Source organism: Telopea speciosissima, chromosome 3, assembly GCF_018873765.1.
Source record: "Telopea speciosissima isolate NSW1024214 ecotype Mountain lineage chromosome 3, Tspe_v1, whole genome shotgun sequence".
NCBI lineage: Eukaryota > Viridiplantae > Streptophyta > Magnoliopsida > Proteales > Proteaceae > Telopea > Telopea speciosissima.
This window is the reverse complement of record NC_057918.1, coordinates 15,299,359-15,317,175: the sequence shown is the minus strand read 5'-3', so window position 1 is coordinate 15,317,175 and position 17,817 is coordinate 15,299,359. Positions and strand designations below refer to the sequence as shown.

The 17,817-nt window shown below is 39.1% G+C and overlaps 1 protein-coding gene across 3 annotated transcripts in view; it reads right to left on the bottom strand.

The window, feature by feature from the left end:
• Window positions 1–17,817, bottom strand: part of LOC122654762 (MAP3K epsilon protein kinase 1-like) — a 48,702-nt gene that overhangs the window by 3,206 nt on the left and 27,679 nt on the right. For all 3 annotated transcript variants that reach the window (XM_043849002.1, XM_043849001.1, XM_043849003.1), the window contains 9 exons: window positions 16,102–16,410; window positions 15,973–16,017; window positions 11,607–11,786; window positions 11,402–11,485; window positions 10,891–10,982; window positions 10,703–10,786; window positions 5,473–6,359; window positions 4,877–5,265; window positions 4,640–4,774 (listed from right to left, as the gene is read on the bottom strand). In XM_043849002.1, coding sequence (XP_043704937.1) covers window positions 4,640–4,774; window positions 4,877–5,265; window positions 5,473–6,359; window positions 10,703–10,786; window positions 10,891–10,982; window positions 11,402–11,485; window positions 11,607–11,786; window positions 15,973–16,017; window positions 16,102–16,410 — 2,205 coding nt within the window. The remainder of the gene's footprint in view (window positions 1–4,639; window positions 4,775–4,876; window positions 5,266–5,472; window positions 6,360–10,702; window positions 10,787–10,890; window positions 10,983–11,401; window positions 11,486–11,606; window positions 11,787–15,972; window positions 16,018–16,101; window positions 16,411–17,817) is intronic.

Below are 17,817 nucleotides of genomic sequence, written 5' to 3'. Positions count from 1 at the left end.
TTTGGTATCGAACCTAGTATTGAAAGTAAATGTTTTTATATTTGATATTTCATTTACTTAAGATATTATTCATTAATAAGCAAACTCCCCCCTATTTGAATCCAATAAAAATAGTTAAAAAATCAAATTCCAAAAGGATAAAAAGTCAATCCCTCAGTTCAAGAACAAAAATTGGATTTTCGACGGTAGGTAAAATTTCAACTTTCTAATGCTGGGGTTTTTCTCAAATCTAAAAATTCTATAAATCTTAATATGGTTAAACATTGCTAAAAACCAAAAGTACGGTAAAATATTCATTTGTTTTGATACCTAAAAAAATATTTTCATTCAAAGCAATTTTGACAGCATTTGCACATACCAAATAAGGTTTGACCGAAACAGAACTTCTTCAATATAAATCAGATTTAAGCAATTTTGGATTTGTTGGAAAGCTTGTTTTGTGCTCTACTTAATACTAAAAGTCTCATTTAAAAATAAAATCATATGACTAGTCAAACTTCTTAGAGAACAAGAACATTTCTCTAAATCGAGAACAATTTAATTACTTATAGATAAGATCATATTTTCTAAGAACAGTATAAACCAAATGTACTTTTGATTGTTTCAAACTTCCAATTGCTTGCTTCTTCAGTTTTCTTCTAGTTCTATGTTGATTTTTTTGACTTGATGTAGCTTAATATTGATTTTTGATGACTTGATGTGACTTAATGTTGATTTTTGATGACTTGAGGAGGCTTAATGCTGATATTTTATGATATAAGGTATATATTTTAGCATACTAAAATATTATAGAAAAGGGGAAAATAAAAAATAACACTTGGGGGCGCCTTGTTCGCCTAGGCGACTCTACACGGACACCTTGTCGCCTAAGCGCTTAGACACCCCTCTAGCGCCTTGGGTCGCTTTGCCGCCTTGACAACTATGCTCTATATGGTAGTGAGTGGTGAGTGTTGTATACTTGTATTTCCCTAACTTAATGTATGATGGATTGTTTCAATTGCATATTTATATTTCCAGTAGCTAAAATATATGCAGTTAGTATTTATAATAGGGCTGGTGTACAGTAGCATTCAGCGTATACTAGCAAACTTGGGCCCAAACCACAAGTGCCATTTTGAGTATTTTTTTTGTGAAACTAATTTATGGAATTGGTGTAAAATGGTAAAACTAGGCAGCACGCAAAAAAATTTTCCTGGGCCTCAAAACAAAAAAACCCAGGTTGCAACCAAGTTTCAGTCGAAACCTGAGATATCTCAGTTTTGGCCCTAACCGAAACCGGCCTCGAAACTGAAACCTCGATCCTTACCCTAGGTTTGGATGATAGAAATCTTTAATGGAGGCCTTGAAGGTAGGTGTTCAAGGGTTTCTTGCGTTGGAGCTCTTCCTTGCTCAAGCCACTCCAAATACCCCCTTTTTCCTTTTCCAAATTCGTCTCACTATTTAGCCTTTTCACAAAGCCAAAGGGTATTTGTAAGATCTGATGCAGGAGCAATTCCTTGGACCGACTCAAACCCGTTGGGTAGCCCAGATGGAGATGAACTAGGTCTAATTGATTTTTGGGTTTAGTAGGATATTTAGTTATTTATTTCAATTTATTATTGGAATTTTCTCTTGTTTTCTTTTACTCTGAATGGGTTACCTATTAGCAGTAGAATCTGATGCAAATAAATCACATAATGGGCATATTTTATTGGAAATAAGCCTTCGGTGGGGTAATGTATACATTGGGCCTTTGATTCCATGTGTTTTCTTTGTAATGGGCCACTTTAATGGGCCTAAAATGTGGATACAAGGAAGGCACACGGGATTAGGCTTAGTAGTAGCTTATTTTCATATCTCCTAGGCATATTATAAGCCTTTTCCTATTCCTAGGCTGTTAGTCAAGTCTTTTAATTTTTCTAAGTATTAGTCTAGAGTCTAGTGTTAATATTTTCATATTCCTAAATTAATGCATTATGTCTTTAATATCTTATTGGTTTTAGTTTCAAGGTCTGGGTAGTTTTTCATGTCTAGGATTTGGTATCTATGTATGGGGAATTTCAAAGGGGCTTTGGAATTCTAAGAGTCTACTTTAATGCTACTTGATGTACTCAAGGCTTTTAAAGCCTCCCCCACTCCTGTATAATGCAAACCATGGGCCCAAGAGGGTAAGCAAGCCAAAATCAAATCTTGAAGAGAATAAGGTAGGTGTTGGACAGCTTGGGTCAGATTTGGTTTAGTTCTGATCCTGCTGTGTTGGTGTTTAAAAGATGATGGTGGTAATGGTACAAATGGTGACGGATGATGAATGATGAACGTTGAAGATAGTAGGATAACTTTGGCAAGCTAGAGTCCCACTAGTTGCCCAGCCATAGGAGTCCCACCTAGGCCCGCAGTAGGAATCTCACCTAAGCCCTCTTGAGTCACAGACGAAAATATTCAGATTGTTTGCTGTAAAAATTCATTGGGTGCTTTTGAGAGCAGCCCATGGTTTGCATTATATAGGAGTGGGGGAGGCTTTAAAAGCCTTGATTACATCAAGTAGCATTAAAGTAGAATCTTCCCCATACATAGATACCAAATCCTAGACATGGAAAACTACCCCCAAGACCTAGAAACTAAAACCAATAAAACATTAAAGGCATAATACATGAATCTAGGAATATGAAAAAATTAACACTAGACTCTAAACTAATACTTAGAAAAATTAAAAGACTTAACTAACAGCCTAGGAATAGGAAAAGGCTTATAAATAAGCCTAGGAGATATAAAAATAAACTCCAACTAAGCCTAATCCAGTATGCCTTCCTTGTACCCACACTTTAGACCCATTAAAGTGGCCCATTACAAAGAAAACACATGGAATCAAAGGCCCAATGTATACATAACCTCACCAAAGGCTTATTTCCAATAAAATATGCCCATTATTTGACTTATCTGCATCAGAATCCTTTCTATGTTTTAATAGTTTAATTAAAGATAGAGTTGATTTAGGATTTTATTTCAGTTATGAGTCTCATTAGAGTTAAGGATAATTTCAGTTTTAGACTTTAATTAAACGATTGGTACCAGATTGGTACGGAAAAGGTCATGTGACCATATCCCCTTCTCTCTCATATCTCCTCCCTTTCTCTCGTTTCTGATCTACTCTCTCTACCTCTCTCATCCCTCTCTTTACGTCTCCTTCTTCATTATCATTCTTCTCTCTTTCTTCTTTATTATCGATATTATTTTTTCCTCCTTTCACGATATTAGGATTATAAATTGGATTTCCCAAAATACTCTTCCGTTACCCTTTTATTCCCCTTTGTCATTATTTTAATTTTAATTCCATTATTCCAGAATTATCTTCCCAACCACAAGTCCACTTCCACTCACTTATGGTTTCTTTTCTATTGTTTGCTTGAGTTTTCATTTAATTAGGAAATTGCCATCATCTTTGAATTAATTGAATTCTATCGTTTGGAGTGGGCCCATAGCAAACCCAATAGGGTTTTGTGACGTTCCGCATCAAGATTCCCAAGCACAAGGTCCCAAAAAATCCCACAAAAGACTTTTTTGCACTGCCAACCAGTCTGACCGGTTCTGCTACCGGTCGGACCAGTACATAGTAATGGCTCTCGGCCAGCAGTGACCGGTACTCAAGGTCGGTTGCTTCAAATATTCTGCCATCTTCGACCATGGCTCACTCAAATGGCCATATCTCTCTCATTTAGACTCCAATTGACTTGATTCTTTCACCAAACTAAAGCTGGCTTGAAAGGCTACAACTTTCATGTTTCATCTTCAACTCTCAAGATGAAAGCACGGATTTCAAAAAAATGAGCTTGAATCTGATGTATGTGCAGAAACAGCTTGCTGGACCTCACGTGCCATATCTGATGATCAAGCCATAGCTTCCAACTCTGATATTGAATTGATCTAGAACGCTTGGAAAGCTAACTCATGTTTTGAGCTTCCACAGATTCCAAATGAAGGACATCTCAAAACAGTCTTGAAATCACTGCTCCGACACAAAACTTGCAGTCTTCAGCTCTTCTATTATCCCCTACAACTTGTGCTCTTGTTCACATTGGCCTCACTTCTATTACAAATCAGTACTAGTGAGCGTGTTGGCCAATTGACTCTGTTAACTGGCTGTGTTGACAACACCGACAACACCGACGGTCCTTCGCTCAACAGAGAGAGGGCAGTGCAACCGGTGCCTGCAACAGCTGTGACAACTGAGAAGGTGGTGGTGGTTGTCGGTTTGAGGTTGGGAGAGAGATGGTGAAGGGCAGCCCGAGAAGAAGGGTGGCCAGAGAAGACAAGAGGGCGGCCTGAGAAGATGGAGGGAGTGAGGAAGAGAGAGTCGGTTTGAATTTTCTCCAAATCTGTTAGGACAAAAAATCAACAATTTTATGGATTCTGATTTTTTGTTCTCAGAGAAATTTTTGGACCGACTCAAGAACACAAAATCAACCCAGAATTGCCATAACTCAATTCCACTCTCAAGTGTTCCCCCAGAATAAATAATACCAGAATAACCACAATTCAGATTCCAAATTCTAAGAATTCAAATTTCAGCTCAACAACAACAGAAATTGTGCATGCATCAATCCAATAATATTTGGCATACAGCAAATGCAAATGCACCCAAAAAAAAAAAAAAAAGACTCACTTCATGATGTATTTCAGATATAAGAAGCCCATCTTGGAGTTCAAGGTTCGGAATCAAATGTCTGATTGCATCTGCCCGCTGAAGATTCTCTAAACAGTTTGCGTCGGTGGACAAATGGTTTATACACTTCAATAACTACAGTAAGGGAAAAGAAAGAGAGCTGCAATGTTATGTACTGGAATCAGAAATGCTTAAATGAGTTCAAAGCAATATTATCAAATGAGCTTTTGAACTAACCTTCAAAAGAATAGGAGGCTCTATCCTATTAAACATCTGGAAAAGACGGCTGAGCAAACTTTGGCTACACATGTAGGATTTTACAGTTGTATCTGCTTGAGAAAACTCAAGAAGCAAGTCCGCAACTTTCTCAAGATATTCCCTAGCCACATCGGTGTTCAACGTTGATACCACGTGAGAAAGTAAGCCAGAAGATGTTGTACTTCCTGGTCTAGCGTTTAGGACACCTGAGCCAGAGAGTACACCTGATGCGGTCTGAGATGCAATCCCAGATGTTGAGACAGCACCCTCATTTGGTGTTGGTGGTCCAACCTTCTTAGTTACTGTTTTGTGTGAAAATCTTGGAGTATGGTCAAGATTTCCGCTTTCTCTTCCACGTCCAGAAACCTCTGCAAAAACATGAATGAATGCTTTACCAATATTATATTAATGATAATATAAAAGGTCCCCAACGCCTAATCAAGGAAGGTCAGAACAAATATTTAGTTCGAAATATGTTTTAGTTAAAACTCGGATAACAAGTTATATAGATTACTAAAACAAATCACCTTTTTGAAAGCTAAATGAAGTATTATAGGGAACATAAAACCAATTACCTGCAAATTCTGCCATCAAGAAATCTAGTTCACCATTTGTTTTCTTTTCCGAAGATGCATGTAACAGAGGCATTATACTGTCATGCCGGCCCAAGCCAGAGATGTGGCGCACATAGTCAAGCTGACCAGAGAAATGTTTAGATGGGGGTTCCTTCTCCAACAAGCTAAGAAGAGGCCGAACCTGATCTTGCAGATTACCTGATGTGGTGGGTACCCCATTTGAAACATTTTCCACCTGTTTTAAAGGCTTATCAATAGATATTCTATTAGCAGAGTTACTGACCCGCTGTGGTCTAGAAAGGTCAGCTTCTAACCGAGAATGATCAGATTTTTGTAGGTCCAAGAGTTCCAAATCTTTCAAAGCAGAATCCTTGGTTGGTAGGTTCCCAACATTTTCTAAACCTGTTGGCTCTGAAGATGCAACTGAAGCTTCCATTACAGCATGGCTTGACTGAGGTTTATCAGTGTCTCCAGGAAAGTATCTGCTATCAGATCGATTGATATCTGATCTTTGGGAGTGGGAAGCAGAAGCACGTGATGGTTCCAATGTTCCAGATGAGGAAGGATGATCAGTGATTCCATTCCTAAACTTCAGCATATCAGGTAGATCAACACCAGGAGGTGGCGTTTCACAACGTGCAGAAACAGGATGATTATAATCCAATGGACCAGATCGTGGTCGTTGAGCTGAACCATCAGCAGGAATAGACCCACTCCCATTTGAACCAGAGGCGAGCCTAGTGGCCTCATTCAAGCTGTGAAGGGTGTTAATAAGCCTAATAAGTATACCATTCTTTGCAGCTATGCGACAGAAATCATTTCTGGGTGTTGAATGCTGGAGCATGAAGACCTGCCACATGCAATCGATAGCTAGATGAACCATTTCCCTGGATATGTAGAAGAAACCAATTAATAAGATAACAGAAACATGGAAAAAAAAACAATATTTTGAAATTCTACCACTGGAGAATAGTCTTACAAACATTAAGATAAAATAAAAGAAAGTGCCCTGGCAGCCTAACCATCATTTCTTTGAAATTGTGTTGAATAATTGGTAATAAAGGAATCCAGAAAAGGTCTATAAGATCCTTTTGCATTTCTCCTTTCTAGCTGGACAAGCACCACGGTCATTGGTTGGTGGTTAGTAGGCAACGATGGGTTGAAGATAGTTTGTAGAAAATGGTTGTGTGTGTCCCCTCTCCTCTCTTCCTTGCAATTCTAATTTATTCCTAAATTTTTCCTTCTCTAGATGTGTTGGCACTCTCACTACTGCTGTCAATTCCATTCAGGCAATGATGGAATCTATGCAAGCTTCGATTGACCGCCTGGTGGCTTCAGATAAAGGACAAAGTCCCAAGAAGGGGATTCTTCCAACTCCACCCCACCAACACCATCATATGGGGCTGGACGATATGAAGATGGAGTGGACAAAGCAGCAAGGTTGGATGTCATTGACTTTTATGGGGACCACAACCCAGAGCAATATCTTGACTGGGTTCATAGTTTGGAAATTTTCTTCAGACGGTACAACTTGACAGAGGCCAAAAAATTGATATTTGCAAAAGGTAAGTTGGAAGGCACGGCTCGGGCCTGGTGGATCAAACACTAGCAAGAGAACCGGACTCAAGGCCTTGGCCAAGTTACCACATGGGCTGAGATGCAAAATGCAATGGACCGGAGATTCCAACTGGCTGATTACAAGCAGCGTACCTCAAATTTCCACGCTTTCTGAGTTTGAGTGGGACAAGGATGTCTTGGTGGCGCAGTTCCAGAATGGATTGCATCCACATATCAGTATCGCACTTGCAGCCAGTAGATTGTCTACTATGGAGAAAGCGGTTCAGGTGGCATATCAGGTTGAGGAAAATTTGAGTAAACCTATAATCGGAGGAGTTTTACTTACACACATTCCAAGGGTGGTAACTTTTGCCCACAACAATCTTTTTCTTAGGAGAAGTCAGTTTCGGTTAGCAAACCACAGGCTAATGGTTCTTCTATGGCACCTACATGACCGGTTCGTCCTAACTCCCCACCTCGGCGAGGTTCAGATAGACCTTATTCTCCATCTCAACGTGGGTATGACAGAAATTCGGTGATGCCGAAAACAGCTATTCAGTGCTTCATGTGCAATGGGTACGGACATATGATGCTAACATTGACAAGGACAACTTCATATCATTTGAACCAAAGGAGCAACGAACAACAAGGACAGCCAATCTGGTGGCTGAGCGTGAGCCTAGTGAGGTCGATGATGATGATAGTGATTATGAGCAACATTATTGTTATATTATTCGCCCTCTCTTGGCTATGTAAAAGGTTTCCAACGAGGAAGATAAAGATTGCTGTCACAACAATAATTTTCAGACCAAGGTGCAATGTAATCACAATCTGTGTGCTATGGTGATTGACCCAGGTAGTTGCACCAATGTTGTCGCTAAAGATGTTGTTCGCAAGTTAGGTTTAAAGAGGGAACCTCATCTGAATCCCTAAAAGGTTGTGTGGGTAAACAACACAAATCTTACTGTTAATGAAAGGTGTTTGCTCATGTTTTCCATTGGTGTACTGATTGATCAAGTGTAGTGTGACGTCCTCCCTCTGAAAGTCTGCCATATCCATTTGGGACGCCCATAGTTGTATGACACGAAAGCCAAGCACTATGGTTATGAGAATACATATTCAATTCAGCATGGTGAACTTGAGATGAAATTCCTCCCGGCGAAAGAACTTCCATCTATCAAACTCAAGAAGACAACTGGTACATTCCTCCTACGACAAGTTGACTCGGACGACATTCTTGGACCTCATCCAAACTCGACTCCGTCGAGTTCTTTTCAGAGGAGGAGAGCTGATGCAGTTGCCTTGGCCTGGCTGGACCGACATAACCCACTTTGGAAGCACAAACCAAGGACTGGACGTAAACTGGTTTTCTCGTTTGGCAAGGGCTGGTAGTTTACTTAAGATGCAATATTTAATTTAGTTTATTTTATTAGAAATGGGTAGCATTGTAGTACATATCTACACAAATAAAGGTGATATTCAGAGCTGCATGAACTATAGAAGCATAAAACTGACGAGTCATACTATGAAACTATGGGAGAAGGTTATTGAAGCCTGTCTGAGAAGAGAGACACATATCTCGAAGAACCAATTTGGTTTTATGCCTGGTAGAACCATGACAGAAGTTATTTACCTACTGAGGAGGCTCATGGAAAGATGTAGAGCTAGCAAGAAGGATCTCCATATGGTCTTTATTGATTTGGAAAAAGCCTATGACAGAGTCCCTAGAGACTTGAAATGGCATGTTCTTGTTAAGAGAGGGGTGTCAAGTAAATATAGATGTAATTAAAGATATGTATGAAGGCGTGGTGACTAGTGTGAGATCTGTGGGAGGCAAGGGCTAGGAATTCCAAATTACGATTGGGTTACACTAGAGATCGGCTCTAAGCCCTTATTTGTTTGCGCTTATCATGGATGAATTAATCAAGAACATTCAAGGCGAGGTCTCGTGTTGTATGCCTTCGCCGATGATATCGTTTTGGTAGACGAGACTAAAAAAAGGATCAACGCCAAGTTAGAGATGTGGAGATCAACCCTTGAAACAAAAAGCTTTAAGATTTGCAGATCAAAGACGGAGTATATGATGTGTAACTTTAGTCACTCTATGTTGGATAATGATATGGTGAAAATTGAGGAGAGAGATACCGCAAAGTGACAATTTTAAATATTTGGGGTCAACCATAAATAAAGAAGGTGACATAGATGATGATGTTTTACAGAGAATTAAGGTGGGACGGATCAAGTGGAGAGGTGCGACTGGAATACTATGTGACCGACGTATTCCTATAAAGCTTAAGGAAAGTTTTATAGGACTGTTGTTTCACCGGCTATGTGTTAGAGTTTGTATGGTAAAGGGTACTTTGGTCAATGTCTTGTTATAAGACATGATAAATTGTAATTTCTGTTTTTAGTTATTTTTATCTTTTACCTCCTAAGGGAGACTTGTGTAATTTACTAGAAGGTATTAATGAAAGGCAATAGGTGAGCTGAGTTTACTCACTCACGATTATTCTCCCATCTCTCTTCTTCTTCTTCTCTTCTCTCTTCTTCCTATTTCCCTTGCTGTGAATCTCATTCCATCACTTGAATCAAGCCATTCATAGATTCTAACTCTATGATGTATGGGGCGGAATGTTGGGCAGTTAAGAAGTGTCACATAGAGAAGTTATGTGTAGCAGAGATGAGGATGTTAAGATGGATGTGCAGCAAAACTATGAAGGATAAAGTAAGGAATGAGTGTATTAGAGCTGATTTGGGAGTTGCCCCAATAAAGGACTAACTGCGAGAATGTCGTTTGACGTGGTATGGCCATGTTCAACAGAGGCCTGAGGATGCCCAAGTACGGAGGAGTGACCTGATTCTGATTAAAGGAGCTAAAAAAGCTAGGGACAGGCTCAAAATGACCATAGGAAAGGTTGTGAGATAGGCCGGAAATGACAAGCATAGTTTGGGTCTTGTACCAGGTATGACCTCAGTAGAGCCTTTTGGAGCGCAAAGATCAATGTTGCCGACCCCATATAGCTGAGATTTCGTGTACTTCCTAGGCTGGGCCTATTTCCTCTTTCATTTATCCTCACCCCTTTCAGTTTTCTTTTCGCACTTCTCATCTCGTCTTCATTTCTTATTTTCTCTTACTTTGATTTGCAAGGATAGTGAAGGATCCGTGTAGCCGACCCCATTTAGATGGGATAAGGCTTAGTTTATTGTTCTTATGTGAAATGGGTAGATTATGTAGGGGCTTCTTAGGTAGTTTGCTTTTCTTAGATATGGCTTATTTTGGTAGTTTCCTCTTTGAGTTGTTTGCATTTTAGTTAGGTTTCTATTTCTAAGCGAGTATTTTCTATTTATTCATTGTGATCGTAGTAGAACTCATATTTGAAGATTTGAAGATTTGAGAATTTAATATGGATATTGAAGATAGTTTGTAGAAAGTGGTTGTGCGTGTCCCCTCTCCTCTCTTACCTGCAATTCTAATTTATTCCCAGATTTTTCCTTCTCCTTAATCAGCCTTCCACCAAGGTTAGTGATATGAACCTTCAAAGACTTGTAGCAACTAAACATACGGGCCAAGTAAAGCTAAAATAAAAAGAGGACAGTCTTAACCCAAATGTGTGACCATATAGGAGCACCTGGAATGTGAAGAATGTCTGACACACTATGGATAAGTACAAACCTGAATTTTGCATAATCAGCCTCCAGAAAGCCCACCAAAACAGGTATTCCACGGCAAGCAATGAACATCTGCAAAGTCAAGGAGCTGCATGACAGAATCTAGCCAGATTAATCCTCAATGACAAATCCAATAAAATTTGATGCACTGGAATGAGGCTACATAAAAAAGGAAATCTAAGAGATGTACACCTTGACTGACAAAGCTGCTGTAAGAAATATGCAGCCTGCATACGGACTTCCCGAGGACGTTCAGGAGCCGCAAAGCTCATCACAACAGGTATCTGTAGATTCAATTCACAATCAGTATGGCAATGGCTACCCACAATAAAATAATGCCTCAATTCCCAAAGCAGAAAAGAAATTGTCAGGTGGAAGAGAAAGTAGAGAGATAATGACAGAATATTTGTCCTTCTCCAGGCCAACTGTTTCAGGGTGCACAAGACGAGGCACAGTATTTACCAAGTCCCACCAGAAGGACCCAAGTATCAACTTGGTGGATGATCCTGCTATCCTGTCTTTCACTAGAACATTCTATAAATCAAATGGCTAGAATCATCCTGAGCCAATATTTGCTTTAGATGGAACCAATCAACTTCTAGAATGCCGACGTCCCACAGTTATTACATTGGTGGGTCTCAAAGGAGGTTCAACAGGAGAATGTTATCACTTAAAATTGGTATAGATGCATACCTAGACTTACCAGGCCAATAAGACAAGCATTCTCTAGGAAATCAGTATTGTCTTTGATTATCTGATTTATCATTTGAAGCACAGAACATATAATCTGCAACACAGAACATTGATAGCATTATACTTCACTCCTCAAACTGCATTGAATTGGAAAGTTGGTTACTATTGCAATCACAGAAAAAATGAGGTAGATCCCTCAGACAGAGCATACTTACACCAGTTTTAGGAACTTCAAGTAGCTCCATTAGAGGAAGCAAACCATGTTGTGTAACATAGACAATTTTCTGCCCTGGGCGCTCATGAAAAAATGCAGTAAGCTTTTGACAGGCAGAGACAATCACATCTTCTGGCTCTTCTGGCCTCAGTGAACCAACTAATCTGCTAAATTCAACAGCCTAAAATTGAAAATGATAACATATAAGGTAACTTGATGACCGTTAAGTTAGCTTTATCTAACTGTACCAAAAGCAAAGGGAAGTGAGAGAATGTCAAAAAATAGTCTAAGCAAATATCATTCCCTGTCAATTTTTCACAACATATCATGTAAGAGGAAGATATATGATGGAATTTGAGAACTACATAGGTCAGCCTCTGAGCCACAATAATAATATGATAAAACTGAAAATTTAGTACATAGTTCATGTTGAAGAACGTATTCCTAGCCAATTCTACTTGACCTGAGATACTGAGTAGTCCAAATTCCAAACATAACTATGCCACAAAATTCAGAGGCCCCATTTCTATTACACTTGCACATCGGCTCCAAAAGTTTTATACAAGTACATTTTTTTTTGAAAATTTTACAAGCATACTAAAAGATGCTCATGCTATAGCTGCATTTGGTGACCTTTAAAAAGTGGATCACTTGGAAACTAGAAAGACCTTTTTCTCACTAGGAGGGAAGCATGTTCATCTTGTAAGGACTGCAAGACTTCTGAGGAGAGAGCATAAGCACACAACAATGGTTTTAGGAGTTTATACAGTAACAAGGAGGAGAGAAAAAATGAGAAACTAGTGTTCCATCCATTAGATGCTTAGGAGGAGAAAAATAAGTATTATTTAGAGGTTTTTAGAAAATCTACAGGGGATAAGCTATCATTTAAGGAAACATTAGGGTAGAATCATGAATTCCAAATAGCCAGTAGAGTTAATAGGTTTTGTTCAATGGCATGCGAATAGAAAAGGAAAGAATGAGAATCTAGCAGAAGTAACTACCAGTTAAGAAAGCAGTTAGCATTATTAGCACTCTCATGTCCTTTCATCGTAAGGAATCAGGGATACTGGCATAGGTGGAGTGAAAATGCTAAAAAATATGGTTGACAAGGACACTACCATGAGTTAGGCACCCTCGAAGACAAAGGGTGTATTAAATGTGTCAAGACTCTGATGATCAAAGGGTTCCAATGAAGCATCGGACAATCGTGGAAAGATGAAAGAGTTATTTTCAACAATTATTAAATGAGAACAATAGGGATACTGGCTTAGGTGGAGTGAACATGCTAAAAAGACGGTTGACAAGGACACTACCATGAGTTGGGCACCCTACTCATATAAGGTTTAAGAGACTTTGAGAATAATGAAATACAGAAAGCATTAGAACCAGACACCATCCTGATTGAAGTGAGGAAATGCAAGACATTATTAAAGCTAACCAGTCTGATCAGCTTACCACAATTAATAGGGTAAATTACAACTCAGGTACTCTAAGTTTGAGAAAGTGATATTTGGGGTACCTTATTAACCGGTTTAGTTCTAAACCAAAAAGAAATATTTCAATGTTACCCTTTAAGCCAGTGTTTAGGTACTTGCATTATCTAGCATCCACCATCCTATCTCCCTCTCTCCCTGTCTCTGTTTTTCCTCCCCAATCCATTGTGATACCCCCGCCCCCTGCAATACGTCCCTCCCTCCGCTTCATCTGTGCTCTCATTGCCATTCACCACAGTTATTGGCCAGGTATGCTCAGCATTGTTGGCATCCCTGTAACATCTATTGCAAACTGCGTCGTTGTTCTTGGCATCTGATTCCATGGCCTTGCTGGTCTCTCCAACATAGACACAAACAATTGGCATATCACAAACTCCTTGACCAGATTACCACTGTGAAGCGCTTGTTTAAATTCTCTGCAAAAGCAACAGATATTTCACAATCCCCTAATCACGTCTTCGATGTCGACGATCATGCTATTTCAGGAGGCCTGAGCTTGTTATTTGGATATCCCCTTGGATGTTCATCATCAAACGGTTTCTGAATATGAGACTTCAAGGCTCTTAGCTGCGGCCAAGAGCTCTAGGGCTCAACAAGCATTCTCAAGCCTTGAAAGTGAAACTCGGTGTTGTAATATGGGTGCAAGGGTATATTTATCATAGGGGTATTTCAGGCCTTGTACCTATTCTAGAATATTCCTAAACTCATTATAAATAAAGTGGGGCTGTGACCATAATGTCACAAGCCATTCTCTCATTCTCAACATGGTATGAGCTAGGATCTACATCAGGATCCTAACCCTAATGTCAACCATCCTGAAACCCTAGAACTCTTCCTTCCCTTTCTCTCTTTCTCAATTTTTTGCACCTACAAAACCACCACTAAGCACCGTGATGCAGATTCATCACCCAAATGGGCTTATTTTATTAGGAATAAGTCTAGAGTTGGGATATATATATGTTGGGCTTTTTATCCCAAGGGTTTTCTATGTAATAGGCCACTTTAATGAGCCTAAACTAGGGATATATAGGTTGCATACGGGATTAGCCCAATACTTAGTTTATTTTTATGTTTTTTAATTGAACCGGTTCAAATTGGTTGCATCCAATTGGTTCAATTTAAGTGATCATGTGACTTGGTTAAGTGGTCATGTGATGTAAGTTGGGCTGGATTAAGACTCTATAAATCCAGCACTCCAGCCATGTTTTGAGTCTATTTCCTTTAGTATTCTAATTTCCTAGTCAGTTTAAGTTACCTAATAGGTTAGGGATAGGGTTAGGCCTTTCTTTTTTAGTGTCTAAGTCTATTTTTAAGTCTTCTATATAAGTTTGTATGGGAGGCCAGCATTGAATACGAATTTGATTAATAAAAATTAGCTTTATGCTTGCTGTCATTGTTGCTGCTCTTTGTGAGTGTATATCCTTGTGGATCTCAAGGTGGATAGGGTGGGTGGACTCCTACGACTCCTTGCATCTGCTTATGATCGGGAGGTCCTCTTCAATCAATTCTCAACCTCCTACGGCTGTTGATCTTCAAAACCAGTGAGTTATTTAATTTTCTGCAACTATCTTCTTCTCCTAATTCTTTACAGTCTACCCTAATCATTCTCCAATCCCCTCCATTCCTTCACTCCATCAAAACCCAAAACCTGCAACACAATTCTGTCCAGAACTGCAGAATTTTAAAACCTTCCCAAATCCTATTATTTTTATACCATATTGACCCCCTAGACCTGCCCATTAATACCCTATAAACCCCTTTCTCAATATCCAACCCTAACCCTAGGAATTGACCTAAATCCGAGTGTTGTCCATTCGAACCAATAGCCCCTTTTGTTATTTGATCCTATTGTTTGGCTCCTAGTAGGTCTCCTACCTATCTAGGACTACATTACACCGCCACCACCCTCTCTCTCTTTCGGTTTCTTCAAGCACCGCTGCCACCACCACACCCCGCCACGACTCTCTCTCGACTTCTCTTCATCCTTCCGTCTTTTCTTTCTCACCCATGGTGGTGAGTTATCTCCCACCAAGGGACCTTATCCCTGCAATGATTTAAAGTTTTTCTTTCTCACCCTTGGTGGTAAGTTATCTCCCATTCTCTGAATGAAAATATTTTTTTATATATCAAAACAAATGAATAATTTATTGTACTTTTGGTTTTTAGCAATGTTTTACCATAATAAGATTTATGGAATTTTCGCTTACCGCCAAAGATCCAGTTTTGGTTCTTGAACTAGGGGGTTGACTTTTTATCCTTTTGGAATTTGAATTTTTTAACTATTTTTGTTGGATTCAAATAGGGGGTATTTGTTTATTTATGAATAATATCTTAAGTAAATGAAATAACAAATTATTAAATAATATTTAACATAAATAAGGGTCGATAACACTAAGGCGGCAGTCGCCTAGGACCCCAAAATTCCGCCTGGACGCCTAGGTGACACCTAGACAACTATGATTCATTTTAAGTACTTTCAGCAAAAAACTTTGACACAGTTACTCAGGCTCATTTACATGTGGTTAACATGTAATTTTATTCTTGTTTTTAACCTTTTCCTACTCCCCTAGCACTATTATAACATCTTTGACACGTGTAATTTTATTCTTGTTTTAACATTTTCTCCCCTAGCACTATTATAACCATGTACATGTTACAGAGAAACATTATTCCAATTGTTACTGTTACATCTTGGGATTCAAATAGTATTAACCCTTTCTCAATATCTGAGTCTTTTCATGCTTCTGACGCATGTATGCATTCAAAAAATCATATAATATACATTTACTTAGTAAGTTGGATATCAGTGTATGATATAAATGTAAATTAAAATAAAAGCATGGAACAACTCATAGTGGAAAGAATACTGAGCACCTGTAAGGGAAAAAGGCTCTCCCCGGGCAATTTTTCATCAAAAACCTGTTCAGTAAAGAATGCATCATATGTCAAGGATGAATGATAATGAGAACAATTTAGATGCACCTTATAATTCATAAAACATACCGAACTGTCAATACCAATCACATCCATCATGAGGCGCAACAGGTTTCCACCATTTGCCTGCCCTGTTCCATTCTCCAACCGTTTCTGAGCCATCCTAGCTTTGAGTTTTGCTGCCAGGTCATTTGATCCCACATCGTGTGAAGTTCCTTGGTTCATATGTGATGAAGAAGCATATTTTGAGGCTTCAGATACCCGGTCCTCCTGGTTTCTGTCCAATGGTTGAAACAAATCATCCAAGGAAGCATCTCCTGGCGGATCACTAAATCTACTCAGTTCATTGCTTCCAGAACCGATCGATGTCTTCACAGCCTTCAAAAAGGCAGTTCCTCACATCCATTAGATTGGCAGTTCAACAAATGAAAAGCATGGATCTATGTAAATTTTAAAAGTCTGTTAGAAGGTTTTATATGGTCTAGTGTAGTACTTAAATAAGAATGTCAAATCAGTCTTGCTTCATAAGAAATGAGCATACACCACATCACTCCTTAAACTATATTATTACATAGTATGCCCCTAGCAAAGAAGTCTAATAATAAACCATAATCATTATATCTATTCAATAGCAAGATGCATAGGCCACTATAAGATCAAGAACAGCAAGAACAATTTCATCATCACCACTGAGAAGAATTAATGATTGCTGGAGGGAAAGACATATGATGATAGCATAAAACACAGCACGAGATTATAACAGGACAGAGTACCCAAAAACATAAGAGGAATTCAATGGTCTACTTTTTAAGGATATGTTTTTTTGCAGACCAAGAAAGCTACATGTTGGTTGTATGGGACAGAATACCGTGGGGGTATTCTGGTCCTTTTTTCCCTTTTTATTTTGCTTTGTATTGAGTCAGTTATGAGGGACAGAATTGTCCATGTAATTTGTCTTCTAGTATTATAAATACATTGCTTGGGATCAGTCTTTGATCATCCAAGCCTTGTTCCCTAATTCAGATCTGTTAACATGGTATCAAAGCAGGCAGGGGTCACAGTATCGAGTCCCCCTGAGAGCGAGCAGGTGTTGAATTATTTATCCACCCATGTCCCCCTTTGGATAGTCCGCCGTGTTAGAGCTCATGTATGATATACATATTGTTTCCTCCCTTTCCTACAAGGTTGGCCTTTTAGAGGAAGCGGTTCAAACATGGTATCAAAGTCTGCAAATATTGATTTTTGCTCTCATCAGGGTTTTTTTCTAAAACCCTGCAAATATCGATCTTAGGGTTACTGTTCTCTGTTGATGCTGATTTTTGGAAGGGTGATTCAGCACTACTAGAAGGCCACTCGATCCAAGTTTCAGCCCATTCCAGTGTGTTTTTGCTTCCATTCTCTCCTACATCGATCTCACCATATTAAGGGTTTTTTTCAAAACCCTGAAAAAATCGATCTAAGGGATTGCCCTGGCTGCTGTTGCTGATTTTTGGAGACAATTATTACTATATTTCCAGCAGTCTCTCCTCCAATTTTCAGCCTTTATCTTGGGAGTATTTGTTGGAGTTCTCTTCACAACAGCCCCTCTCTGCAATTTGGGTTTCTCTGCTACAAGTATGGGTGACTCAATCACTTCCACTGCTACTTCTGATCAGGATGGTCAAGGCAAAACTGATTACCACACTTTTCCTCCTAATCCCATCAAACTGGATGGATCCAACTACTTGTTATAGTCTCGATCTGCAGCCTTTGCTATTGTTGGTCGTGGCCTTACTGGCCATATTG